General features: G+C 41.0%; 1 protein-coding gene across 1 annotated transcript in view; it reads left to right on the top strand.

The window, feature by feature from the left end:
- The window catches only part of Dlc1 (DLC1 Rho GTPase activating protein), a 347498-nt gene that overhangs the window by 94208 nt on the left and 225303 nt on the right, over positions 1–27987 (top strand). Inside the window, exon 4 of the mRNA XM_075986541.1 lies at positions 1638–1775. Within this exon, the coding sequence (XP_075842656.1) occupies positions 1638–1775 (138 nt within the window). The remainder of the gene's footprint in view (positions 1–1637; positions 1776–27987) is intronic.

Raw genomic sequence — 27987 nt, 5'->3', positions numbered from 1 at the left:
TTTATTATTATTAGTAGTAGTAGTAGTAGTTTTCTGAGACAGGATTTCTCTGTAGTCTTGGAACCTGTTCTAGAACTAGCTGTTGTAGACCATGCTGGCCTCGAACTCACAGAGATGCACCTGTCTCTGCCTCCCGAGTACTGGGATTAAAAGCATGCACCACCACCACCAGGCTTATACTTTATTATTTTTAAGTTTTTTGGGGTGGTTTGTTATGGTTTTGCATGCTTTTTAATCTCTCTCCAGCCAACATTTTTCAGTCCCCATCTATTAAATAGAAAACCACAGTAGAGATTTCTACAAAACACCATGGTTTTTAACTTCATTTCAAAAAGTAAGCTACCCCCTGCCCTCTGGGGTTTATGCAGTAAAGATAAACCAAACACGTGAGTTAATATACATGATGATCGAGTCATTTGTCTATATCTATGATTTGCATTTCTACATAAGTTGTAAGTTGGACTTTAGTATTTCATAAACTATCTCATAGACTATAACCATAATTATTACCATATTTGTTGCCACTATAAACATAACATCTGTTTCTAAGATCTCAGTTTATCATCAGTTGAAATAAAGCAAAATAGGTTAGCAGAAGCATTGCAAATGTTAGTGACTGAAGGTCCATTTGGATCTCAGCTTTATAACTGGCTACCTAAGACCATAAGAAAACTGTCTAATTTCTCAATGGTAGGCTCATGTCAGAGAGAGAGGAACACACAAAGATGAACTGTTTAACTAACAGCTGGTTAGGGAGACAAAAGAAAAAACACACATAAGCAGAAATGCATGGATCTAGCCCAGAATATGCTTGGCCATTGTTGAGTCTCTTCTGTTTCCTTCAACACTCATATAAGACAATAAACAAGACATAAATAGTACACATATCCAAATATCAAAACTACTTTTCAATCTTTACAGTATCTGGGTCACCTGATACTTATTATTGTGTGGTTAGAAAATAAAAGAGTGCCCTTTTAACTACCTCATTGCATCATGGATGGGCAAAATAAATGCACAATACCCATGCTATTTATAAAAAGGTAAATTAAATGAATTATTACTCATGGCTGTATATTTAATGTTTATAAACTACCTGTTTTTTTTGCTGGTATCCATTTCATATTAATTCAACTTGAAATTCAAGTGAGCCATGTTTTATTTAGAAGAAAACATGGTTTTTGTCTTCTATGGAAAGTCATAAAGTAGTCTGACCTGAAGTCATTTCAAGCACAAGAAATTTGGTTACAATGTTGTATTTCACACAGCCCTGTATGGACAGATGGACGCACAGACACACTGCTTAAAGAAAGCAGTATCACTATTCATACTCATTTACATGTTTACTGCCTCATATTACATCCCATCTGCAGAAAATGGGTTTCAATACTATCGACAGTTTGTAATCTCATAGTGAAAAGCACTACTTACATGATGAGCTAAGACTGGAAACATGTTTTCATGTGGCATTCACAAGACCTTGCGAGGAAGTCTGGAAGGCACCTCACCTTTCTGCCTCTGGGATGCTGTGAGTTACTGGAGGTCACATAGGAGGGAGGACTGCTGGCGGGAGGAAATAAGCGTGTAGGGTTCAACTCTGTGCCCTTTTTTATGGCCATGCATTTGTTCTTCAACAGGATCTGGAATCAGGATCTGAAAGCAGGACAGATAGTATCTCAGTAAATCAGACGCAGGTGACTCTGTCTTCTAACACTGACTCCACCGATTCATGGTCCACTCCAGAGAGCATTTCTGGAACAAAACCCAAGGCAATGGTAAGTTGTAGAAAAAAAAATCCCAGACATACAGCCAATGTTGTTGAACGTGAGGTAAGCATGGATAATGTGTTGTTCAGTGTGGAAAGAAGACTATTGGACTCTTATCTGCATCAACTTGGTATATCATTACTCTAAAAAAAAAATCCTGTTTATTTTTTTAAATAGTTACATAAGTAGTTCTCTAAAGAAAGCCCTGAATCCATAATTATGCAAAGTATGTTCCATGAATTCTGTTGCAAAACTTTAAACAGCTAAGAATATAAAATGTGGAGGTGAGTTCTCAGGTGTTGTTATCCTGATCACACCACATACTCGCTAGAAAATCTCTAAGCTTTGTTGATGGATGAATGGGTGGATGGATGGATGGATAAAATGTTGTCTGAGATGATATAATAATATGCATAAGTACATATGTATAAATGATCATCATATTTTGTGGGTATTCAATGATATAGAACATGTAAGGCCTAATATTTAATGGGGTGTAAATTATTCTCCTAGCTGCCTTGATTGGCGGACCTTACAAAGCCATCTACACAAATGGAAAGGAGACTTTCCGCACACAGGAACACAGCACAGTCAACTCTGAATAAAACATGTTTTCCTTTAAGGAAAATGTGAAGTGCAGTGGGAAAATAGTATTTGACTCTAAAAGGTAACATTTATGGGGGAAGTAATTACTGCTTCAAATATCTAAAGTCCACACAGTTCCAAAATAGCCTCTCCTAGTTGGGTGAAAATCACAGAGCCGTATTATTTTTTTAATCCCCATGTTAGCTTAACACAGAAAAAATGAGTTTGGACTGTTTGTTTTCCTGTCTTTAAAATAAAAGCAGTTCTAAAATGGGACCAAAAGAATACTCTGAGCTTAAGATGTGGTAGATTTACTGGGATTTAAAGAGACTCAAAACATACTGTTGGCATAGTAGATGAGCCTGTCCTTAGTATTTACATAGGTAGGAGTTTAATTGCCTGTTATCATTTGTGTCTGGATTATTTGATGATAAACACCTACTGAATATCTACTACATACCATGCACTATGCCAAATTGGGGGGAAAAGGCTCAGAGTAATAATACATTACCCACATCTTTAAATGGTTTCTATTTTATCAAAGGGGGCAGGTACTTAAACAGTAAAATGCAAAAAAAAAAAAAAAGCTTCAGTGTTGTGAGTGTGCTATATGTGCAGGGAATAAAAGATGTGCACAATGCCGGTTTAGGATACAGTAAAATAACTACCAATAGTAGCATTGCTAATAGGTAGACTCTAACAGAACGTTGTTCTTTTACTTAATGATAAAGTCTCTTGACTTACCATTTTACAGAGATTCTTTAACATACTGTAGAGCCCTGTCTTGCTGTCTTTGTGTCTTCAATAACTTCAGTCCTTCATGTATAATTGAATGTAAAGATGTTACATGAAAATTTTTGAATTTGGACACTATACATTCTGATGGTTCAATTTGGTGGGATTTATTCAGCTTATGTTTTGATGGAAGTACAGCATTTATGGAATAAAATGTACTAAAATTGGGGTTAATGGGTTTTCTAATCTGTAGAAATCTAGAGTCTTGCAAAGTTGTAAGCCCATGCCACTACCATCCAGGTCAAGACAAATTCTGAGAGACAGGGTGATGCTGGGGTCTGGATTGTGGATTCTGAAAGTTATATGATTAAAAGCAAGTGGTGCTTGCAGCGATTTATAAATTCATTTAACATTTTCTCTAAGACTTTGTTTGACAAGTGTGCTTATTTGTGAGGTATAATATAATTTGATGTATGTGTGTAGTGTGTCATGATCAAGTCACCATAATCGACATTTGTCTGAGACCCTACATGTTGAGACAACAACCGTAAGGCAGGGAGAGCTAACTGTGAATGACTTGGGTTTTGAAGCCTCAAAGCCCACCCCTACTGACACACCTCCTTCAACAAGGCCACACCTCCTGATCCTTCCCAAATAGATATACCAACTGGGATTCAGATGAATATTGTAGCAATATGTTGAGTTGATGAGCATAAGTTGAGTCTGTTTTCTTGTATGTAATCTCATAATTTTTCCATTGTTTTTAAATTTTCACTATGGAGATCTTTTAGGTTTTTTTTCGATTTTGAAATTACATTTATTTGTCTGTTTGTGTGGGTGTGTGCATATGCACACAAATGGACGTCAGAAGACAGGTTGCATGACTCAGTTCTTTCCCTCTGTCAATTATGTTCTAGGTATTGAACTCAGATTGTTAACCTTGGTGGAAATTACTTTACCCGACGCGTCAAGTTGCTAGCCCTCATTTACTTCTTTAGTAAAATTTATTTCTAAGTAATGTATCTCTGTGAGACTTTGGATAAGACTGTTCTAAATGATATTTCACCAACAACCCTACCCAGATATGAGGCCTATACATCACAATAAGAACTAATATGCTTGATAATCCTAAGTGTTCAGTAGTGACATACACCCTAGTGGTAACTAACAGCTCTGTAATGGAAACTATGAGCCACTCAACAGGAGGAAAACGTGTGCCTGTGACTGACCACCTAACCAATTGCCCAAAGTTATGAATCTTGGAGAGCAACCTACAACCACCACTTTATTAAACTAGCATAAACCTTAACTAAATTTTAATGTCTGTCATTATACCCAAAAGAAGTATAGTCCTCATCTCTCTTCAGGAAGATTTTCTTTTTAAAAAATCAGTCACTTATTACTGATACATAAAAATGTTTGTTGATATTATGTTGAACATCTTCACTGAATTATTAATTCTAAACATTTTCGGTGCAGTTTATACTGTTTTCTCCATAAACAATCATGTCATCCTCAAAGAAGGATAACTTCACTTTTTCTTCCTTGGCTGGTTTTCCTTTGTTTCTTTCTCTTGCCTAATCCTGGCTAAGATATCCAGGACTATGTAAACAATAATAATGAAAGTGAGAACCAATATTTTGTCGCTGGAAACTATCTCAGTTTTCTCTTTTTCAGACCTTTTTTGTTGTTGCTGTTGTTGGTGGTGATAATGATGATGATAATGATGATATTTACCTTAAGGATGTTTAAAATGCAGATCTGTGATTTTATTAAAAAAGGCTAAGACTCAGATAACAGGACAAGAAATTGTCTTATTTATAAAATGTGTAACTGGGAGAGCAGAATCACTCTACAATTGTACTGTGCAAATAACTGAAAACAGCAGCAAAACTGGGAATATGAGACCGTGGTTTATGTTCATCTCCAAGCAAGGAGTTTCTGAGTTGCCTGGTGCCACAAAGATTCTGAAACTGGTGATAGGAACTAGAATCCTTTAAGCAGTTTGAGACCTTTGGAATTAATCAGTACATCCTAAACAACGTAGGGGACCTTGGGAATCCACCAACATGGACTGTGTACTGGAGTTAACAGTCATCTTGTGATTAGGGGTTATCACAAAAAGGAGGAATAATTAACCTTAAGTATTTGTAACCGCTGTGGAGTGAAAAGGCCATCTATACGTTATTTCAGCTCAAGGCAGTAACAACTGCTCCAATTCAGTGAGCTGAACTCTATCTCCAGGATTTTGATTATGAGTCAAGTAAAGATAAAAATAGACCATGTGAAAAGCATCAACTCATGGAGGAGTGGGAACTGAGGGCAGGCAGGATGATACCCACCTGGTCATATACCTGACTCCTTTGAAGAAAGATTTAGAACAGACCCTCCCCAAAACTGAAAGGAGATGGTCGTATTAAAGCCTTAAAAGTGTGTCCCACTCTGTGAGTCCATGCTTAATTCTGGATGGCCGATGCATGGCCAACATTAATATTTTAACTGCTTTGGTGACCATTGCTTAATTTGAGTTTTTAGTAGAGGGAAAATTGCCTGTCATGATCCCAAAGCACAGCTGTTCACTCTGAGGTCAAATGAGAGGCCAGTTCATATACCCTATTCCTTTTCCCACTGCTGTCGTGATAGAATCAGATAATAACCTTCCCGGTCTGACATTCACTTGTCAATGTAGTTCTCTCTAAAGGTTGTTCATGTTTGGAGGTAAAGGAGGGGCGGCGAATATGTGTAATATATCTAATGCTGCCTCATTGATTGGTTGGGGTCCGTTCGTTTCTTACTCTTATTTCATTAATTGATCTTTTGTTAGTTTTATATTTGTAATTCACCTGCAAAGTATTAAGTTTTATTGTGGCATTTTTCAAACAAATTCATTGTGGTTGATTTTTCTGCCTGTATCCCTCCCCAGACCTTGTATCATTCCCCCATCTCATGCCCCCCAGGTCCTTATGCCCTCTTTCCACTTCCGATCCTACTCCCTCAACACCACCTCTAACCTTCCCTTGGTCTCCTTTCTAGTTTGAAAGCTTTGCTCACATGTGTTTTCACACACATATGCATATAATCTCATACATGGCCATAGGTACCACAAGTTAGGATCTCCATATGATAGGGAACAAGTTTGGTTTTATGCTTTTGTTTTCTCTGAATTTGGGTGGCTTTGCTTAATAGAATATTTCTTAGATCTGGTACAATTTCCTGAAATTTTCATTTTTCTTTAAAACTTAGGGAAATCCGTTGTGTAAATAGACCACAATTTTATTATCCCTTCGTCTGTTGATGGCCAACTAGGCTGGTTCCTCTTCTTTGCTATTATGAAATGAACAGCAATAACATGAGTATAATATGTGTATCTCTGCAGTAAACTGGGAGTTTGGGAGGATGCCCAGGAGTGGTACAGTTGAATCATCTGGTGATTTTGGTTTTAAATGTTTGAGAAACCTCCATGTTGATCTTCATAATGACTGACTAGTTTGCATCCCACGACTCTAGAACCAGTCTTCCTTTGTTCCCACATACTAGCCAAATGTTCCCATCAATTTCCTTGTTGATAGCTGTTCTAAGTTAGGAGACATGGGATTCAAGGTGGTTTGAATTTGCATCTTGTTGATGGCTATGGATGTTAGACACTTTTTAAGGATTGTTTTATTTATATGTGTGTGGGGGGGGTGTAAAGCCAAAGGGTGTTGGATTCTCTGAAATTGTATTCAAAGACGGTTGTGAGCCGTTTGATGTTGCTGCTGGGAACCAAATTCAGGTCCTCAGCAAGAACAACAATGTTCTTAATCTCTGAGCTATCACTCCAGCATGTTAGATACTTTTAAAATATGTATTAACCATACCTTTCTTCTTTTGACACCATTGGTTAGTTTCACCAACCCACTTTTTATTAAAATGTATTCTATAAAAATTAGGGACATTTAAAAACACTATCTTTTTTGTTGGGTTTTTTTTTTTTTGAGACAGGGTTTCTCTGTGTAACAGCCCTAGCTGTCCTGAACTAGCTCTTGTAGACCAGGCTGGCCTCGAACTCATGGAGATCCACCTGCTTCTGCTTCCCAAGTGCTGGGATTAAAGGCATGAGTCACAATTGCCCAGCTAAAAACACTATCTTAATACAGGCAAGGGGATGTGTGCCAGTAATTCCAGCACTTAAGAGGCTGAGGCAGGAAAAAGGTGAATTCAAAGGAAGCCTGGGCTACATAGAGAGACTGTCTCATAAAGAAACAAATAAACAAACAAGTGGCTGGAAAGATTGCTCTGTGGGTAAAAGTGATTGTCCTATAAGTATAAAACTGTGAGTTAAAATTTCTAGTACCCACATAAAAATCTAACACATAGAGTGGGCATCTATATTAACAAAATTTATACAAAGAGATTGAAGGTGAAAATGGGAGAATTTCTAGAAGCTGTAGGCCAGCCAACCTGATGTATACAGTAAATAAACAATAAGGAGACCCTATCTCATCTCAAACATCTGGAACATCTCGAACATCTGGAAGAGGACGCCAAGGTTGTCCTCTGACCTCTGCATTGGAGCCATGGCCACAGTCACACACACAAATGTGTACACACATTTTGCACACACACACACACACACACACACACACACACACACATACATTAACTAACTGACTAGAATAATCTTATTTTCTTTTTTTCACTTAAAAAGATATGATCCATGCTATGTTGTTCTCCAATTTATATTTTAGCCATTTTCATATAACCACAAATTGCTACTCAAATTCATTACCTCATAACAGTCCAGGAATAGACATTCTTGTTGTCTACAGTGCACAGATCAAAGAACGGGAGATTAAACCGACATGCACACAAGAGAAAAGCAAGTTCCACAGAAGAAAACTTTAATCTTAAACCCCAATCTATCTTAGCAATATCTATATTTGGTTATACAACATGATGTGTCTTATGTTAGCTATTATCATGTAGACTTTTTAACAAGACTGGTAATTTCATGTAGTAGCATCCACTATTTAATCCCAAATAGATCTCTGCACATGACAGCAGCAAGCACCCCTTTTACTGAACTCCTCCAGGAAAAGGTTATGATAGCATTAAAAACCAGCTACAACTTAGCTATCATTTCATAATGTCACACAGTATTAGTTTTCATACACTAAGAAAATAGTATACTAAAAGAAGTAACACACAAAATTGTGTGTGCAGGTATGTGTACTCAGGGTGTATGCTGCGTGTGCCCAGGTGAGCATGGAAGGTCAAAGAACAACTTTCAGGAACGAGTTCCCGCCTTCCACCGTGTGGGTTCTGAGGACCAAGCTCAGGTCACTGGGCTTGATGAAGAGTCTTTTCCCGCTGAACCGTTTCATCACCCGACATTCATAGTTTTAAAGAAAGGTTACTTAGACATCTCAAACATCAAGAAATTTGAATTAGTACAGTTTACAATTTCAACCAAAAAATGCCATCGTCTTATTAAAATGCCTTTGATGTTGGTTTTTTTTTAATGTGGCGATTCTGCCCTGACATAGTTATGCAATAATGTAAAGCATGTGGAATTTTAAAGAAATATTTGCCTTAGTCTATGAAAATCATTATTGTTTATGAAAAGGAAACACAGAACAGAATTTGCAGCTTTGTTGGAAGAGAAACTATTCCAACGGAGGGCTAAAAAATGTTCCTAAACATGAAATTAGTCATTGATCATTATGAGAAATTGCTTACAATTTGAATTCTACAATTTAAAACCATGCTGGATTCCACTCGCATATTCTGGATCTGTAAATAATAATTAAATATGTCTTTTACTAATGTAGGGCTTTGAGAAGCACATTTTTCAGCACATTTTTATATTTAAAATCAATTCAAAATTCTCCCACTCTGTGTGTGAGCTATAAGAAATGCCATCAGTTTCTGGTGGGTTTCCAAGTGACACAGGACAAGCTGGCATGGAGTGTGTTCATGGCCTCCACTGGTGCCTTCTCACACACCTGTTTTCACTTTATATCTTGGAGTTTCAGTTTGCCAAGACGGAGTCAAACTTGTGCCTTCACGTCCTGGTTAATACCAAACTCTGAATTACACCACTGATAAATGTCATGGTTAACAAAAGCATCTTTCTTCCTTTCCTGCTTGGTTGGCATTGATCTTGGCATAAGGTGACAGGGAGAAAACCCTCCAAACTAAAAGATGGGTCAAGAAAGGGGGAGCAGTGTGAACTGTGTATATTTCATCAGGTCAAGAAACAATCTTCACACATCTCACTTTTACCAGGAACAGTACTACAGAGATGCATTTATAACCAGAGATTATTTGTTTGTTCCCCAGCCACTCAGGCCCGGAATAAACACAGAGAACCTATATTATTTGTGATACTGTTTGGACAATAGCTAAAGTGTCTTTCTAGCTAGCTCTTATATCTTAAATTAACCCATTTCTATTAATCTGTGTATCGCCACGTGGCTGTGGCTTACGGGCAGAATTCCAGCATCTGTCTCCTCCAGCAGCTACATGACTTCCCATTGACTCTGCCTTCTTTCTCCCAGCATTCAGTTTAGTTTTATCGCCTAGCACTATTCTGCTAAGTCTCTGGCTGAAACAGCTTTATTCATTAACCAATAAGAGCAACACATATACAGAAGGACCTCCGACACCAAGAGATGTGATAAGATAAACTGCAGTCTGCATGTTACTGTAATAGTGAGAAACGTTGGTGCCTGTGTACCAGTGTGAGTTCTTAAATCCAGTTCATAATTTTACCCAAAAGAAATAACAACTTACAGTTATTTCTGTGCACCATGGAATGGCAAGTCACCAGGCTGCCACATCACAGCGACCAGGATCATAACTCATAACTTTGAGCAGAAATAAAGACCAGTAAGCCATCCTCACAGTTCTGTCTGCCTCCCTCACTGACCTGGTTGTCCCAAAGCTCTAATCATATGTGCAGTGTCTTCCCATGTTTTCTACTGTGATGCTAACAGGCTGATAAATGATTCTTGGCCTTTGGCAGCCTCTGTGCTCACTGCTTCAAGACAGTGAAAGCTATTTGCAATGTTTGTAACAGGCAAGTCCACATGGATATTCAGTACCAAGTAGACCAAGTTTACCCAGAGGGCCTCCTGGACTGTAGCTGTCTGCAGGGTCTACCAAATACTGAATTTCTAAATGATGGCATAAAAACTGAAAATCTCTCCCCTTCATTTTAGTATTCTGCAGGCCATAAATCTGCACATTTAAAATCATACAACAGAACTATAAGAGCAGGGAGTCGTGTGTTGTTTATCCTTACTGTGCCCTGAGACCCTCACTGGCATGATGGCACATGCCTGTGGTACCAGCATTGGGGAGAATGAGGCAGGAGAATTGCTGAGAAAAGACTGGTAGGTTCAAGAGCAGCCTGGCAAATATTTCAAACCTGTATTGAAAAGGGGGTGGGGATGGGAGGAGAGGAGAGGGGAGAGGAGAAGAAGAGAAAAATTGGACTGTTCTTAATATTTACTTGAGTGTTTTATATATCAGGTTCTCTCTCTCTCTCTCTCTCTCTCTCTCTGTGTGTGTGTGTGTGTGTGTGTGTTCAGATCCATATTCTGTGCTCTGTAGATACTGCCCCTGCTGCTCTGGATGGGTCTCCGTGTTCCCACGGTGTTAACATTATCATGTAACTCAGAAAATCTACCAGCTTAGTGGGGGGCTCAGAAAATCCACTGATGTCCTCAAAGCCAACTATCTTTTATGTCCTGTGGATGGCTAGCTACACTTCCTGTTTGGGTTGTGTTGATCTATTTTGATGCCTTCTCTGTGAAGAGGCCATAGCAATTTACTAAATGGGCATTTACTCAATTAGACACGCTCTGAAATGCAGAGTCATGCAAATCATTCAGTGCTATTCACACTGGGTGTTTTGTAGCATCACAGAATGCTGCCACCCCCCCCCAGCAGGGTTTATTTTTATCTTTTGAAATTTTGGGCTTTGAACCATCCATAGCACAAATTTCATTTAAAGAGCAGACTAAACAAATAGGAGAGGGGGTGTGATGCGGAATTTCTATGTGAACCCTGGCAGTCTCTGAGATGGAAGCTCCTCACCAGCAGCATTCTGTGTGCATCCCTAGGCTTCCTCACCCCTGAGTCACAAACCCTGGGCTAACAACCAAACCAAAGAGTAAGAGAGCCTGCTACACATCAACATAGCTGCACTGAGCCATGGCCTAGGGTGCTGCTAGCCTGGAGACCTCAAAGCTTCTGACCTCTAATTTTAGATATAATTTGTGATAGTTTTTAGTGCTTTGCTTATATCTTGCAATAAAATCAAGTTTTAACAAAATGTCTTAATTTTTTTTACCTCTATTTAGTCTTTAAAAACTTTCATGCATATATAACATGCATCTGGATCATGCCCATCCGAAAATCTAAATCTCAGCGCAAACAAAATTTTGATTTAAAATTGTTGCACAAGCAAATGTTGACCAAGTGTTTAATGTTGTATTTGATATCTGGGGCATACATCAAAACACTGTGATCATTCCACCAATGGTGTAGCTCTTCTGTCTGTGTCAAATACATTATTATGTATTACTATGCTGGGAAGCTCTGCAAACATTTTTTTTATTTTCAATATTTCTCATATAGTTATATAGACCAAACATAGCAAATTTGTGAAAGGAAAAGTTTTTACTAATACTGTTTAATTATCTCGTGCATAAGATAATGGAATGCATTCTCTTGATCAAAAGGTAAGGGATCAAATTATAGCCATGTGCATGCTTATTTAATCAGCTACACAACTCATATTTTCAATTAAACAAATACCTTTAAACTTTTTAATGTAGCTGAACTCTCTTACCACTACTGTTGTGAGACCAAACTCTTGTATGTTCTCCAAAAGCTATAAAGTTATGGTGTCTATGCATGACCCACTGTAGTAGAAATCATGAGTGGGTGATATTTGATGTTTGGTCAGAATCTTTGGAGTCCAATCCCAAGACAGGAATTGCCTGGGGATGGCTTACTGGTGAGCACTGTAAGACATGGGTATGCATGGATGAGAGGAAGGCAGCGCTGAGCAGAGGCAGGGTTGGTGTGAGTGGGCGTGCAGTGAACTGCAGCCTCAGCCTAGTTCTCTGGAGCTGGGGTGGCTCTTCGGAGTTGTCACAAACTGAGGGAATGGGTCTGTTGCAGTCCATCCCTGCACCCGTCTATTTTGGTACTTGGCTGCCTCTAGAAAATCATGTAACCTTAAATGAGGTAGTGTCTCCAGGTCAAGGACATTTCCCAACAGGGCATACAGTGGCAGGGAAATTCAGTCATGGGATCTGAGGGGGGAATTTCAGAATAGAAGACACGCATGCCGTGGCTTTCACCTTTAGGGACTGTGTAAGCTGGTGCACTCAGCAGCTACCTGAACGCTTGGTTATGAAAAGATGGTGTTATCTATAAGAAATTGATGTTATCACCAAATTCACTTAGAAAATCCTTCACTTAGGACTTCCCAGAGGAAGTAACAATGGAACAAACAGCAAGAGTTCCCCAGGTAAAGAGGGTGTGGAATCTCATGTCAGAAACATCAGAGATCCACTTAGCTATCTGGACAGGGCATCCTAAGGAACCTAATTTGTGGTACATGCAGCAGTAACCAGCAGAAAACGTGGCCAGAGTAGCCTTCAGGGAAAATGTGGGAGACTGACAAAATGGAGAAATGGGGCACTACTTGAATAGACGTGTGTGGATGGATGATTTTTAAACAGGAAACCAAGCTGATTTCTAATTTAAAGAACCTGAATCCCTACTCACAGTGCAGGAAAATGAATGCAGAATGTGGAACGTGTCATCACAGCCAGCAAAGGAAAGGACAAGAAGAAGCTGGTGTGCAAATTCAGGCCACAGAGCATGAAGGCCTGAAAAGGACAAGGGCAGGGGACTAGGAGGATGCAGGCCAGTCACATGACTGGAGGCAGAACTGGTCGAGTTTGACCGTGGCCACAATGGACCACTTGGGAAGCTGAGAGAACAACCAAGTCATTGAGGAAGATGGGAAATAAATAGCAGAAGCAAGAACAAAACGTTTCCTTTTTTTAATCAACTTTATGATACTAATTTACGTACAATGTAATAGATCAATGTTAAGTGTCCATGATTCAAGGAAGGTTAGCAATGAAAGACAAAGACTAACAAAGGAAGGCCTGTCATCCAGAATCAAACAGTTTATGTTTTGTTGCTTTCCTGGGAATGCTACTTATACTAACTGTGAACACAAAGAAAGTTCTCTTGCTTCTTCCATCACTGTGCGCATCCCACATCATCTTATTCACTACCTGCTTAGGATCTTGAACTTTCAGGATTCTCACCAAAGATGCTTAAATAACATAGTGCATGCTTATGTTTCCTGATGCGGTGATACAATATCCTGACGAAAGCAACTTAAGGGAGAAGGGGAGATCAAGATTTGAAGTTAGGGCAGCTAGTCTTAAGTTCACATTTAAAAAACTGAGTCATGCACACCTTAAATCCCAACACTCTGGAGGCAGAGACCAGTGAATCTCTGTGAGTTGGAGGCCAGCCTGGTAAACAGAGTGAGTTCCAGAACGGTCAGTGCTGTTATACAGAGAAACCCTGTCTTAAAAAACTAAAGAAGAGAAGAAGGAGGCGAGGGAGAAGGAGAGAGAGGGAGAAGGAAGAGAGGATGAATGAATGCACTCTGGCATTCTCCCCCTCTCCACTTACATAGTCTTCTATTTTCTAATCCCAGGCAAGAAACAGCTCCACCCACAGTGGGTGGCTCTTCCCCACAGGCCTGCCCAGGGGTCCAACTCTCAGATGATTTCAGATTCAGTCAACAACTGACGCTGACCCTGACCCCAAACGTGGAGGGGCAGCGAACGGTTTGTGAATGCACAGCAACCGAAAGCAAATTTAAAAATCACATGTGTGGTGAATGTGTGATGTTTGTGACATCCTCGCATGGCTGTGTTGTATTTCACAACGTCTCTGCAGCCTTGGTTCTGAACACACACGTGCCCGACAACGTGTGTGCACTGGGTGTGACATCACAGCACGTGACCAGTGGATGCTGCTGGTAACTCCTTGGTTCCGAATCGAGACATGCTAAACTGCAGTGATCTAGCTGTGCACACGAGGCTGTGTGCTCATACAGAAAAACTGTCAGCTCACCAGAGAGCAAGGACTGGGTGTTTTCCTTCTGTCACGTCTCGGATGTAACTATCAACACACAATACATTTGGACTGCATTGTGTTGGACGGATTTTTTAAATTGCTCTTTGAGTTGCTGCCTTGAGTTTTGTTTGCTTGTTTATCTTAAATGAAGATTAGCTTTGGATGAGAGCAGAGTTTCTAATAATTTCAGAAATGGCCTTAAACATTATCTCTAATTTCTTAGCTTACATACTTCCGCAAAGCAGGGGCTACAGCATGGACAGTTATAAACAAAAATATTAGGGTAAGAGCACTTTCTTTTGCAAGCACGAGGAGCTGAGTTCAGATCCCCAATACCCATGAAAGGAGCTGTTGTGGCCACATGTCTGTAATGCCAATAGCTGATGAAGGAAGCTGAGACAGGAGGATTGCTCTCTGGGGCACACAAGCCATCAACATAGCTGAAAGCATAAACAAGGAAAAAGACTTCATCTTGAGGGAATGGTGCAGAGGGAAACAGAGGAAGAAATCAACCTCAGCATGTATACATATGGCTCATACACCCGTGTATACTCACTCACACATGTGCATATATGCATAAACCATACAACACACACACACACATAAACAACTCTGAAAAGTTGTGAAGACACACTGTGTCCTATGATATGAAATATTCAGCGAGAGCAAACAGGCATGCCTAGCTCATTAGTGTGTAAACTGCTTTCCTCTTTACAATGACCAGTAGTATAGTATATGGATATCAAACTATTGGTTTTAAGAAGTTTTATGATCATTATCAGCAACTGTTTGGTTTGTATGCCTCATATATATATATATATATATATATGTATATATATATATATATATATATATATATATATATATATATATATATATATCTGGGGCCATATGAAGATGTTTCAGGTACTAAATGGCCCAGATGGGAAGAGTTTAAGAAGCCCCACTCTGGTTTCCCTCTTGCCTTTCAATTTAGTATAAATAACAGACAGTGATTTCCAAAGCATGTGGCCATCTCCTGGAAATCCCCTTGGCTATGTCCCTAAGTTGGCTGGGTATATTCCCTACTTTCTACATCACTACAGGCAACAACATCGCTGAACTTTTACCAAGATCCAAGAAGGATTTGCTTTGTCAAACGACACAGGATTCAGCTGTCTTTGAGCTTTTAGCATATACTAACATGCCCATCACACTGTTTGACTTTTTACTGGCATCCTCCTCTGGTCCCTCAGCATCACTGCCTCTTGCTGACAGTTTTTCTCACCGTTTGCTGCTTTTTAAGGCTTTATTTTGTTTGGGGTCTTACAGAGGCACTGAATTCCTGGTAATGAAGGCTCTTACTCTTAATTTGGTGGGGTAGAAGAACATTATCCATCTTGTGTACTGGCTTGAAGATTGACAAATTTGGGACTAGACTGGTCACGCAGTTCTATGGTGTAGTCTCTCAGGAGGTTGCTGCTGGGTACCAGATAATCTAGGGCATCCATTTCCAAAATGACTGACTTCCATACTTGGTAAATCTCGCCACATGCATTTCTCCATGAGGTAACTGAATGTTTCTCAAACCTAGCACTGACCAGACGGATCAAGAGCTGTTAGTCTTGGGGCTGGAGAGATGGCTCAGAGGTTAAGAGTACTGACTGCTCTTCCAGAAGTCCTGAGTTCAATTCCCAGCAACCACATGATGGCTCACAACCATCTGTAATGAGATCTGGCGCCCTCTTCTGGTGTGTGGGAAGCAGAATGTTGTACACATAATAAATAAATAAATTAAAAAAAAGAAAGAGCTGTTAGTCTTGAATACACTAGCTTTGAAAGCCATGTTCTCTATCCCATTTTTCTAATCAGCAAACCAGACCCAGGAGATGCTCAGGAAATCACACAGGGCACCTATGCTTGCGGCAATTAGTGATAGCATTGGTGACTTCATCTCCATCTTTGTGGGTCACTTTGCTTCTGATACAGCCACAAGGACTATATCTGACACTCTCGTTTGTCTTGTCTGAGGTCTGGTCGTAGCTCTGGTTTTCTGGACAAGTCACTGATAACACAGTGGTCTGTGAAAAAAGCTAAACATCGCTTTTGTCCTGCCAGATACCAGGCTCTGACCATCCTTTAGCTGCTTACCACCTATGTCCCAAAGCAAACCCCGGTCCTGTGTTCCTCACGCTGCACCAACACTCATCAAGATGACCTTGTTTGCCATTTTCCTTTTAAAATCTTCCATCAGCCTTAAAATAAGGACCAGAACACCCTAAAAACCCTTCCTATCAGGGCAAGAGTTAGTTTTAAAGTGTTTTGTTGTTGTTGTTGTTGTTGTTGTTTTAAAATCTTACTTTAGAGCCATTTTTCCCAGATACTTTGATACTCTTTTTCTTCCCTATACTGAGGAATGAGTCTGGTGCCTTTAGCTTCCCAGCTGTGAGCTCCATCTCCAGCACAAAGGAACGGATGTAGCTGTGTGCCAGCAGGGCTTCATTTACTGACACTAAAAACTGAATTTCCTATGTCACAAACGGTTCTGTGTGTTTATACTAGAGACTGAACATAGGACCGCCTGTCTGCTAGCCAAGTGCCCTACCCGTGGGCTATAGCCTAACCTCGATTCCTGACTCTATTGTATCCTTAAAGGGGATAAGAAGACTTTATTTTCCAATTCATTGCCTCCACCTATGTTCTCAAGTCCCACAGTTTAATCTACCTCACAATTAACTTCCATGTTAAACCTGCCGTCTTCAGGTTTGGGCACAGCTTTAATTTGGCACAGATCTGTGTCCTGAGCTGGAGATATGAATGTCAGAATGCTTGCCCTGGTTGCTGCCATCACTGGCGTGACACTCGTGGGGAGCAAGCATTAGAGCCTCAAGGTCATGGTGCTGTCTATTTGGCATCCACCAAAACTGTAAGCAAAGAACAGTAGAAATAAGTGCAGGCACTCCAACGATGTATGGTGAGTGACGATTGCAGAAGAGGGAGAAAATATATTAAAGAAGTTTCCTTAAAAACAGTAAATCACAGCACGCGCTTATCAGGTGATATTTGTACATTGACTTACAGGTGAAACTATTACACATATCAAATGTGGATACAATTTTTTAAAAAAAGTGCAGTGGCTGGTTTAAAATTGGTCATAGTATTACTCCAGGAATTACATCATTCATCCATTTGCCTGGACTGACAGAAAGGGGCAATGCAAGGGATCAAACCCCGGGCTTTACACACGTGAAGCCAGCCTTCCCCCACTGAGCTGCACCCAGCCCGGAATGTGCCCCAGGCTGGGCTCCAGCTTGCAAAGCCTCCTGTCTCACCTTTCAAACGTGTGCCTAAAAAGTGTGCATTACACACCCAGCCTGACACGCTCTTCATTTGTGTGACGCGTGACATAGTAGTCTGTCCATTGCACATCTGGTTTCTGTCCTCTTTAAGGAGGGCTCATGTCACTCCTTTCGCCCTGGTTAAACAGTCTTGTGCACAGAGATGAGGAAGAGGGCTCATGGTGAGTTCAGTTTGGGTTCAGAGCTAGGAGCTTCCGCGGGTTCCTGAGATGAAGGATATTTTAGTGCTAAGTATCTTAGTGACTCTCAAGTGGCCCAATCAGCAGCGAGGAAGAGAATTAGGTCAGGCTGGCTCAGAGAGATGAAGACGAGAGTCTTACATCAGCAGCCTGTGCAGTAAGAATGGGCCCCACGGATACACAGTATACAGCATTCAAAACTCAAGAGAAAAGAACATTTTTCTTAAACTTTTTGAAATAATAGAATATTGACTATAATGTTTTCTTGCAGAATACCTACAAATATCTGTCATTAAAATATTGTCATGTAGCCAGAAAAAAAAATTGACTGAGTGTATTTCAACCTAAAAAGCACAGAACTTAAGCTATTGCAATTTTTCATTACTGTTGCCCTTGGTGTGGGTTGTCTCGTAATTACTTTCCTAGCTCATTTCTAAGTTTCACAGAGGAAACAACATTGTGGCGAATTATGTGTAACTCCATTTGCTGTATGAATTGGAAGAAACTTTGCAAAGGCTTGAGCTATAGGTTCTAGGGTCAATTAAATTGATTAACATCGTGAAACCTGGCTACATAAAGAAGGTTCTGTTCCTCTTTTGGGCTGATGAGAGACTTTCAGTATTGTTAAAAATAAAAAAAAAATACATGTCATCAGTTGACTGGTCTTTAAATGCACTTAAGAATAATACATAATGACCAGTGGTTGTTTATAGGCATCCTCCTGAATATTAACCTTCAGCAAGCAATGAAAGGAGACAGAGACAGAGACCCAAATTGGAGCACAGGACTGAAATCTCAAGGTCCAAATCAGGAGCAGAAGGAGAGAGAGCACGAGCATAAAACTCAGGACCGCGAGGGGTGCACCCACACACTGAGACAATGGGGATGTTCTATCGGGAACTCACCAAGGCCAGCTGGCCTGGGTCTGAAAAAGCATGGGATAAAACCGGACTCTCTGAACATAGCGGACAATGAGGACTACTGAGAACTCAAGAACAATGGCAATGGCTTTCTGATCCTACTGCACGCACTGGCTTTGTGGGAGCCTAGGCAGTTTGGATGCTCAACTTACTAGACCTGGATGGAGGTGGGGGTTCCTTGGACTTCCCACAGGACAGGGAACCCTGATTGCTTTTCGGGCTGGGGGGAGACTTAATTGGGGGAGGGGGAGGGAAATGGGAGGCGGTGGCGGGGAAGAGACAGAAATCTTTAATAAATAAATAAATTTAAAAAAAAAGAATAATACATAAGTTTTAAAGGTTGATAAGCCAATAAAATAATAACACCTGTAAGATGTGTGTGCATCTACTTTCCACCAAAGAACCTTCTTCAGTTCTTGTTTAAACTGTTTTTTATAATCAAGTGTTTTACAGGTCACAGCAATGTTGTTTCACTTCACTAGTGTTCTGGGGAAAGTTCTGACACATTTAATCCCTTCCTGCCCCACTAACTTAATTCCAGACCTTGCAGGCCCGTTGTATTTGTTCCTTTCTGAATGCTGCCATCTTCTGGTCAAACTGAATCACTTCATACGTGCAAAAGATCACAGTAGAAGGCGAATTAAATTTGCTTTCTACACAGTTTTATCGTGAGGAATGACCCTGTTGAGTTTGTCATTCTAATATCCCAAGCCTAGGTAGACTGAAATGATTCCTCTGGGAGTATAAGAAGTTGAATCCACAGGGGAAACTCCAGAACTCATCATGACACACGAGTGTGCATTGCACAGAAAATGAAAACCAGGGGACAGACAAGACCCTCTGGGAATATGTAACTTTTTTTTTCATATGTCTAAGAATTCATAGAATAAATGAGCATATTGATTTAGTATTAGTTTGCTGCTATTACTACATACCTCCACCTCCTTTTCAAAATTCTTGTTCTAGTCTTTTACAAAAAATGCTTAGCACATAAATGTCCTCCGTTCGAAAAAGCCTCTCACACCTGACAGTTTTCCTCTTGCCACCTAGCTGTTCATATTATAATTCTTCTAGGGATTTTTAAAAAAACAATATGCAATTTCAGTGGCTGAGTCTGCGTGTACACCCAGTACTTCTTCACGTGTGATCTCATTTCATCCGTTTGTCGATCGAAATTTTGATCTTACCACGTGTCAGGCTTCTGTGTAAGGCACAAAGCATTCAGATAGAAGCAAGATTCTGTTCCAGACTTGGGATTGTACCTGCAAACTAGTAGCTCTCTCTGGGTAAGCCTTAGAAATCTATGCTGTACCCCAAAGCCTAGCAAGTTGCAATACAAGTGTGGGAAGCCTTTGAGCCACTCCTTAGCCACTTTAGCTTCTGTGACTGATCATTTCCCCTGAGTTTTTCTTTCTTCCTTCTGTCGTATTTGTAATCTGCTGAGAACTGAAATCCTCCCCAAATGGCGAGTCATCAAGACTAAACAGGCGAAGAGACGTCACACAATGACGCTCACCGGCGGGATTCTTCTACCAAGTTTTTGGACTGAATTTGGCTTGAAAGTGCCTGGCTTACCTTTCATCATGCACAAGACTTACACAGACCGAAGTAGGATGCTGTTTCTTCAAAGCTTTGGAAAGATGAAAAGTGCAGCCCGTGTGACAAATTCTCACCCTCCCATTGATAACTGTGACTCCATAAAACCACATGGCTCTTCCCCAAGCCCGCATGTACCAAACACATCTACCTTCTCAGTCCCCAAACACTGCTAACCCTCGGCTCTCACATGTTCTATGATAGCCATTTCGTTCTCCATATTCAAAGACTAGCTGATTAAAGGGGCCCTGGGTAGAGATTCAGAACATCAGTTCATAACCCTGTGGAGGTCAAACAGCCTTTCCTAAAAGTCGTCAAAGACCATCAGAAAACGCAGATGTTTGCATTACAATTCATAACAGTTACAAAATCATGCTTATAAAGCAGCAGCAAAATTAATTTTATGGTTGGAGTCCCCACAACATGAGGAACCGTATTAAAGGGTCGCAGCACTAGGAAGGTCGAGAACCATTGGCAGAGGGGAAGAGGCACTGAACTTCACAACTGCGGAGGTTCCAGACATCAGCCTGCCTTCACACCCTGCCGAGCCGGTGCTCCAGGAAGCACAGGCTTAGACAAATACAGGAAGGAAGACGCTTGTCTGTGGCAAATCCTAGGAATTTGGCCCCATTCACCTGCGGTATCCCACACTTTCCCTGTCGCTGAGGAAAACAAGTCTGTGTTTGTGAGCATTGGTGAAGAATGCTCAACGCAACATGAAAGACTCTGTAATACACGGGAAACATCACTGCCCATTCTCTTTCTATTGGAAGGTGCTAAGAATGTGGACAAACGTTCCCAGCTTGGGTGCTTTGTCTTGGAACAGGAATGAAAGCAGTAGAGTTTAAACCTCTTCAGGCCCTGATAGCCAGGATATAATTATTCCCTGACACTTTACAGCTGATGTTAACGATATTTCCCATTCTCCCCCCACTTTATTACCCAGTGCTCCGATGAATTAATTACTCCATAAAAAGCAACAAGCACCTTGCTTCTTTGAATTAAAGTAGTGGACAAGGTACTAAAATTATCATTTAATTCTCGTTGTGTACAATGCTGATGGTGGAAGAGTCACTGAAACATCCTGTTTCAAAAGAAAATTTAAAGAATTTTGAATGGACTCAGCCTAACCTTTACCCAGCTATGTCAGGGGCTGGGTCCCCTGCTCCCCTACAAAAAGTCCACAACAAACTGTGCCACCAATGGCCTTGCGGTTCTCTTCTAAACTAAGACCAAAGGCACCAGGGCTAATGTCAACACAGAAAGATAGCTCTCTGATTTCCCATGCATGCCTTTTTATACAGAAAACACCACTTTCCATGTCTAGAGTTTTCCTTTTAGTCATGCCTTTTCCGTTCCATTCTATTCTATTGTAGTACTGCACTTAGATTATTTTTTTTTGAAAAACAGTAGAAATTATGCCGTTTTCATACAACGCAGCACTAGACATTTACAAATCATTCCTGATATTTTCTGAAGGAAGGTAGGCTTTATTCATGAATGCAAAATGTAGAGGTTTTGTGTGTTCTCTCACTTGGGATTTTACTGAGTCCGTTTTAAAATCCTTTTCATTTTAGTTAAATAATTAAACTAACGCCTTTTTTAAGAGATTCATAAAGGTTCAATAAGTCTATGGATGTAGCTCTCCTAGCCAATAACAGTGATCCCTCTAGGATAATAAGATATTTTTCTGTCTCCATTTATGTAGTCAATGTATTTCTTGAGAGTAAGACATCAAAATACTTCTGGTGAACTGACTACTCTACACAATACATTTTTGGCTTCTTAAATCCTGCGACCAGTTTTTCTCTGAGTTGATTCACATTCTTGTGTTTCCCGTACAAAGGAGAAACACACCAACAATTGAAAAATTACCCAACCAAGACAATTGGGTTAACTGAGAAGATGAGGAGAGCAACATCCCAGCAAAGACATCATTGTGTGCCACGTCCTGGAACAAGATAAGGAGCGATTTTACTGAGAAAGACTGGAATATTCTACCTCAGGGAAAACCGAAAGATGAAGAGGTCTTTCTTTCATCGGCATAGGGAACCCCACAATAATTGATTGTATTCGATATGGCTTCGGTGAATGTAGCCATTATCTGAGGAGATGAGGACTGGAGGAAGATTAATATTCAGTCACCCTTCTTTGTTCTCCTCTTAATGGTCATCATTTGGGTTTGGGGTCCAGCTGCTCTTGTAGTTTTCAGAAGGGATGCTTTCCAGTTGGCGTGGACTGGGCCCACCCATGATGGCTGTCTGCGATGCTGCTAGACATATCCTGACTATCGTGTCTCATTAGGGATATTCAAAGAACGCATAACGAAATATGTAAATATATACATTCCTGGGATAGTTGCTTCTCTAGCTTCTCAATAGTCCACCACAGAGCCCCTTTCCTATCAGTATAAAAGGTTTTGTGTTAAATGGAGCAAGTGTGACTTGTTCCTATAAGATAAACATCTTGTTTACCTCAGCTAACTTTTCTCTGTCGGTGGCACGTTGAGAATATGAGGAAAATTAATGAAGCATGTTTGATCTAATTGGAGAGATTCAGATGTCAGCAAGTAAGCAGTAGTGTTTCAAGGGAGACAAACAGAAACACCGAGGGGAGGGCTTCCACCCTGTCTTGGTGCCTAAAGATGTGTGGTCCTCCTCATCAGTCCAGAGGAATGTGTTTGGATGTTTTCTTGAAATATGATAAACTGACCAGCAACCCTCAAGCAATGCTAATGCTTGTGTATGGGAACAGCCACAAAGAGCCAGGGATTCACACTGATCGCATTGCTCTCTGTAAAAGTTGGATCTTCATTAGCAGTTATTAAAGAAAGCATGATTTTGAGCCCTTGCCTTTGAATTTCCTACAACTATTAAAGTACTGTCTGACAAAGGTCATTTGTGTGTAGGGACTAGCCTGCAGGTACAAGCAGTGGACAAAGAGCGTGGGGCCAGTTAGCAGACGGACAGAGCAGGCCAGGCGGAGAACTCAAAGGGGGAAAGACATTGTTGACACTCTAGATTTAAATTTTCGGGGGTGGGGGACAATAGGAACAAGAAGGTCATCTACGGTCTGTAAGAGAACGACGTTAAGGTAACTTTCAGGTTTCTTCTAGAGCTCCTAAAAAATGAGAGAGAGAGAGAGAGAGAGAGAGAGAGAGAGAGAGAGAGAGAGAGAGAGAGAACCCTCCAAGAAAATGGAATCAGAGTTCCCCAAATTAAAAGAATATGCCTCTGCAGAGACTGAGCTAGCACGGTGCTAGGAGGCATTCTTTCCACTTTAAAAGAAGAAGGAAACAAAGCCAAATATATGCATAAGACAAGGACAAAAATTGCCCATTTGGTTGAACAAATAACAGTAGGGAAAGAAACCTCCCTTTGATGATTTTGGTAAAAACAACTTTGATATTTGTTTGTCTATTATTTGTCAAGCTCCCAAACCAGAAAAAGAAAGTTGAATGTATAACACTATGAAAATATTTATGATTAGGTTGGCTAGAATGAATGAGCCTATCTGAAGCTCATTGAAATCTACAAGGCACAAATCTACACACAGCATAATGGGATAGAGACATTAAGCACCCAGTTCAGGTCTCTGGGTATTTATGCATGGTTGAGAGTGAATATGTGAATGAGAATCAAGAATAAAGCAATCATAGCACAGCACCAATTACCAAGTGGCCCTGCAGAAGAAGCTTCACAGGAGAGAGGGAAAAGATTCCTGGGATGAACTCCAATCAATTACCCTGTGACCCAGGCAAGAAGCAAAGACTTTGGTCTTGAGTGTTCTATGTCTTATGAAGCCTACAAAAATCCACCCAGAGACTATTGGCTCCCTCACCTCAAAAGCCATGTCTGGACCACTATGTCGCCATGCTTCAACACTGCCTGTGGTAGGTGCGCACATGCTTGTAGTAGGTGCTTGATAGTTGTGTGCTAAATAAATTAAAGTACACAGACTAAGCAAAGTAGATGAGCTCAGACCTGCTTTGGGCAACACATTTTGGGAACCAGGTATTCTAGCTGCCCCTGTTAGAATGCTGGGGCTATGGGAAACCTGGGTTTGAGCAACTATTGGGACTGGCTGTAGAGATGTCTCCCCTGCAAGTCTGTGCTTCCGTGAGCTCCACGCGTTTAGCTGAAGTATAGAGACAGATCTGGGTTTGATCCAATTCACCTGACTACAGGGCTGCTTTTCCTGACTCCCACTGCATTTTAAAGTTCTGGTCTTTCAAGCTGTCTTGATGGTCTTTTCCCTCCTCCCTCTTTTTTCTGGAGATGAAAGTGTTTTTCCAGACAGGCCTGCTGTGAGTGACTTCACGGAACCGAATATCCTGAGTTCGTGTGTGCCTCTCACATGGGGACTCCTCATATTTATTTATTTTTGAGAAAAGGACTGGCAGGTAGACATTTCCATGAATAGTTGAGTCATTTTCTTAAAAAAAAAAAAAAGAATTCTTCTACTCCTCTACTCCTCGGTGAGACATGCCTCGCATTCCGGTCTCCCCACTTCGGGCAGTTGTGTGCTCCTAAATATTCGGTGGAAATGACACACGTCTGGAAGCCTAGAAGGAGAGGCTGCTGATGAGGGCTTCACAATGAAGGTGCTGTGTGCGGGTAATTGAGGAAGGCAGGCTCCCCAGATCTGGAAGAAAATGAGACCTGTGACACCTGAAGGATTTGGCACGGGTCCCCATAAAGCTTCACAGTTCCTTATCTTGGGAGCCCTGATCACACCTTCAGTAGAACCATCCCATCGTCCAGAGCATTGTTGAAATATCGAGATGAACTGAGGCCAGGAATCCCCCCTCAAGGAGAGCTTGCCGTGAGTCAAGGGGCACTGGGAATACATCAGCTCATCACACACAGCCCCAGATACCAGCAGACTGAGTGGGCTGCCCCTCACTCTGCATCTTACTGCCTAGTGTGTCTCTTGCAGAGGGGAAATAGCATCCGTCTCACTCAGAGTTATTTCTCTCACAGTTTGTCGACAGAAGGATCCCTATGGGGACTAGCTTGACCTCTGTGAGGAGCCTTAAGGGAACCGAGACTGTGAAATGGAGATTGAAAGGGGAATTCATTTGCTAAGAATTATAGGAAATGGAATGCAGATTGACTCAATGAGGGATCAGAATGTGGAGACATTTGTCCCGGCTGAAGCAAATGTTGAAAGTCTTTGGACACGGATTTACCATCTACATCCAGATGTGGCAAGAGTTAATACTTGATAAAATATGAGGGGCACCTTAAACACGGGGAATTTGGCAATTATTAGTTAGGAAATTGAAGGAGTCTTGGATAATTAGTACAAGTAAATGAAGTAGAAATATAAGGGTTTTTTCTTAATATGTAAAATGTTTATGTTAAATTAGGATGATGGGTGGATTTTGATGAATGCTTGAAAAGTTTTCAAAAAGCCTAATAGCATGTGACAATCTCACCTGTCCCTAGTCCAAAAGAGGGATTTATGCAAGCATAGAGATTCCTCATTTGCCCGTACTCAGGGCTATGGATCAAAGGGGTTAAAAGTAGCATTACAGGAGTGGAATCTTAGGGCAATGAGACTACAGGGGAAGAGCAAAGGAGGAAGCAGTGCACTGACTTCCAGCAGAGGTCAGAATGTCATCCCAGAAGGTGGTGCCGGAACCTTGACCTTATTGTCTGTTCTAGTCTTCTCTTGTGGGCGGGCGCCGAAGAGAGGTCCGGGGGTTAAGAGCACTGTGCTCTCCACAAGTTTTCCTGCACTAACCTGTTCTTGCCATTCTCTTTGCTCCGAAGCTAAGATCCAGCGGTATATTTTCCAAGATCCTGCCTGACAGCTCCTGTGCTAAAGGGAAGAGGGTGGGAGCAGACACGTGGTCAAAATGGCCACAAGCACCCCAACACGCATGTGCGCATACACACACGCACCTCCCTGAAACTCTCAAGTCCTAAGTAGCGAAGACCCTCTATAGGGATTCCTTTCCATTTTCAAAGAGCTTCTTGGAGCCCAGAAAGGGTTAAAGGAGTGTGTACCTTTGTACCTGATCGCCTCTAGCCAAGTAAAGCAAAGCCACACAAGCTCGTAGCTTTGTTCTTGAGTGTTCAAGCTGGAGTTCTGCTGCCAAATGCGATGGGTTCCAAGTAAACTCTATGTTGCAATCACCTAATACTGAGAAATGTTTGAGCACGCTTGGCAGGCTTGGGTTGTGATGCTTCTGCAAGGCTGTAGGAAAACAACGTTCTGAGAGTCTATTATATGGTGTTTTCATAGTTGCTGCTGTTTGCTTGCATTTGCTGTTTTATTTTTGTTTCATGGGGAAAACATGTGAAAATACTTTAACCAAAGACCTTAGATTCTGTGACATAGCAAAAGAATTTGCATTCATTTATTCTTCACCTCTCCCGGGCCTTTACTAAAACAGAAAGAGGGATGTGTGTTCCAAGAAGAACTAGGGTGCCTCCTCACTTCCGTCACCAGCCTCATGGTCCTGGGCCAGTTGATTATCTGAGGTTCAGTGTGTTAGTCCATCAAGTGGGGATAATTGTATACTTAGTGACTTCCTACTTCTCAAGAAGTCTAAGAGAAAATGTAAATGCTTAGTGTTCCTTTCGTGGATGACATATGCTGAATTCTTACGGCTTGCTTAGAGAACACACTGCTGACCACTCAGGAAGACCTCAGCGGGCGGGTATTCCCAGGAACAAATCCCCTACTGACAAAGAAGCCCAAGTGAAACATGGGGTTGCAGGTTAGCTGCACAGGCTGTTGCTATAGATTCTAACATGGTTAGGACTTAGAATTACTTGTAAAATGGTCTGGCAAATGTCTAGGTCCTACATGAAATGTGTGTTCTCCTTGATGCCTAAGACCGACACTAATCCCACACACTGAATAGAGAACACCACACCTTCTGAAAAGAGAAACGGAAGTATATACCAGAGAAAATAGACACAAAGAAGCCAAGCTTTTGACGGTGCAATCTGCAAAGGCCTCTCTGGGACACTGGAATGTTTATCAGATGAGAAGCCAGTCTCACGAGTGAAAAGAGGCGAGAGAAGAGAATTTTAGACAGGAAATATCCAGGGCAAAGACCATAAGACAGGAAAGAACATGCAATAGAATGGGGACAGTGTGGTCCAAAGGGTAACAGCCAAATCATACAAGTCTGCAGGCAGAAATTAGGGTAAGTATGAGTTTTACCCCCAGCAAGTTTTTTCTTCCGTCTCAATCCCGGTTGATAGCTTAGTTTACAAAACAAGATTAGCATCCACTTGATGCTAATCATTAGGCGATGATATTGGAAAACAGATAGTTTGCTCCTGTATGATAAACAACATAACCAAGACCAGAGTTTACCTCTAATTCCTGGCTCATTCATCCCTGACATTATTAAAGCACTCAACACTGACACCATGTGTTGTAGCCTATCCGGAAGTTAACTGTACTATGTCAAGTATGCTAACTGCACATTCTTGTCCTCCAGTATGGAGGCCGTTAAGAAAAATGTCCTAAACTAGACTTCGTGATGCTGTGGGTCTCAAGTTTGACCAGACAGCCACCAGCTAGCTAGCAAAGCTTCACCCTTCAGCCTCTTCAATCAGTGGTTCTCGCTAAGTGGGTCATGACTGCTTTGGGCAAACCTCTATTTCCAAAAATATTTATGTTACGATTCGTAACAGTAGCAAAATTCCAGTTATGAAATAGCAACAAAAATAATTTT

The sequence above is a fragment of the Microtus pennsylvanicus genome, chromosome 9 (assembly GCF_037038515.1).
Source record: "Microtus pennsylvanicus isolate mMicPen1 chromosome 9, mMicPen1.hap1, whole genome shotgun sequence".
Lineage (NCBI taxonomy): Eukaryota > Metazoa > Chordata > Mammalia > Rodentia > Cricetidae > Microtus > Microtus pennsylvanicus.
The sequence above is the reverse complement of the archived record's forward strand: the minus strand, read 5'-3'. Positions and strand labels throughout refer to the sequence as shown.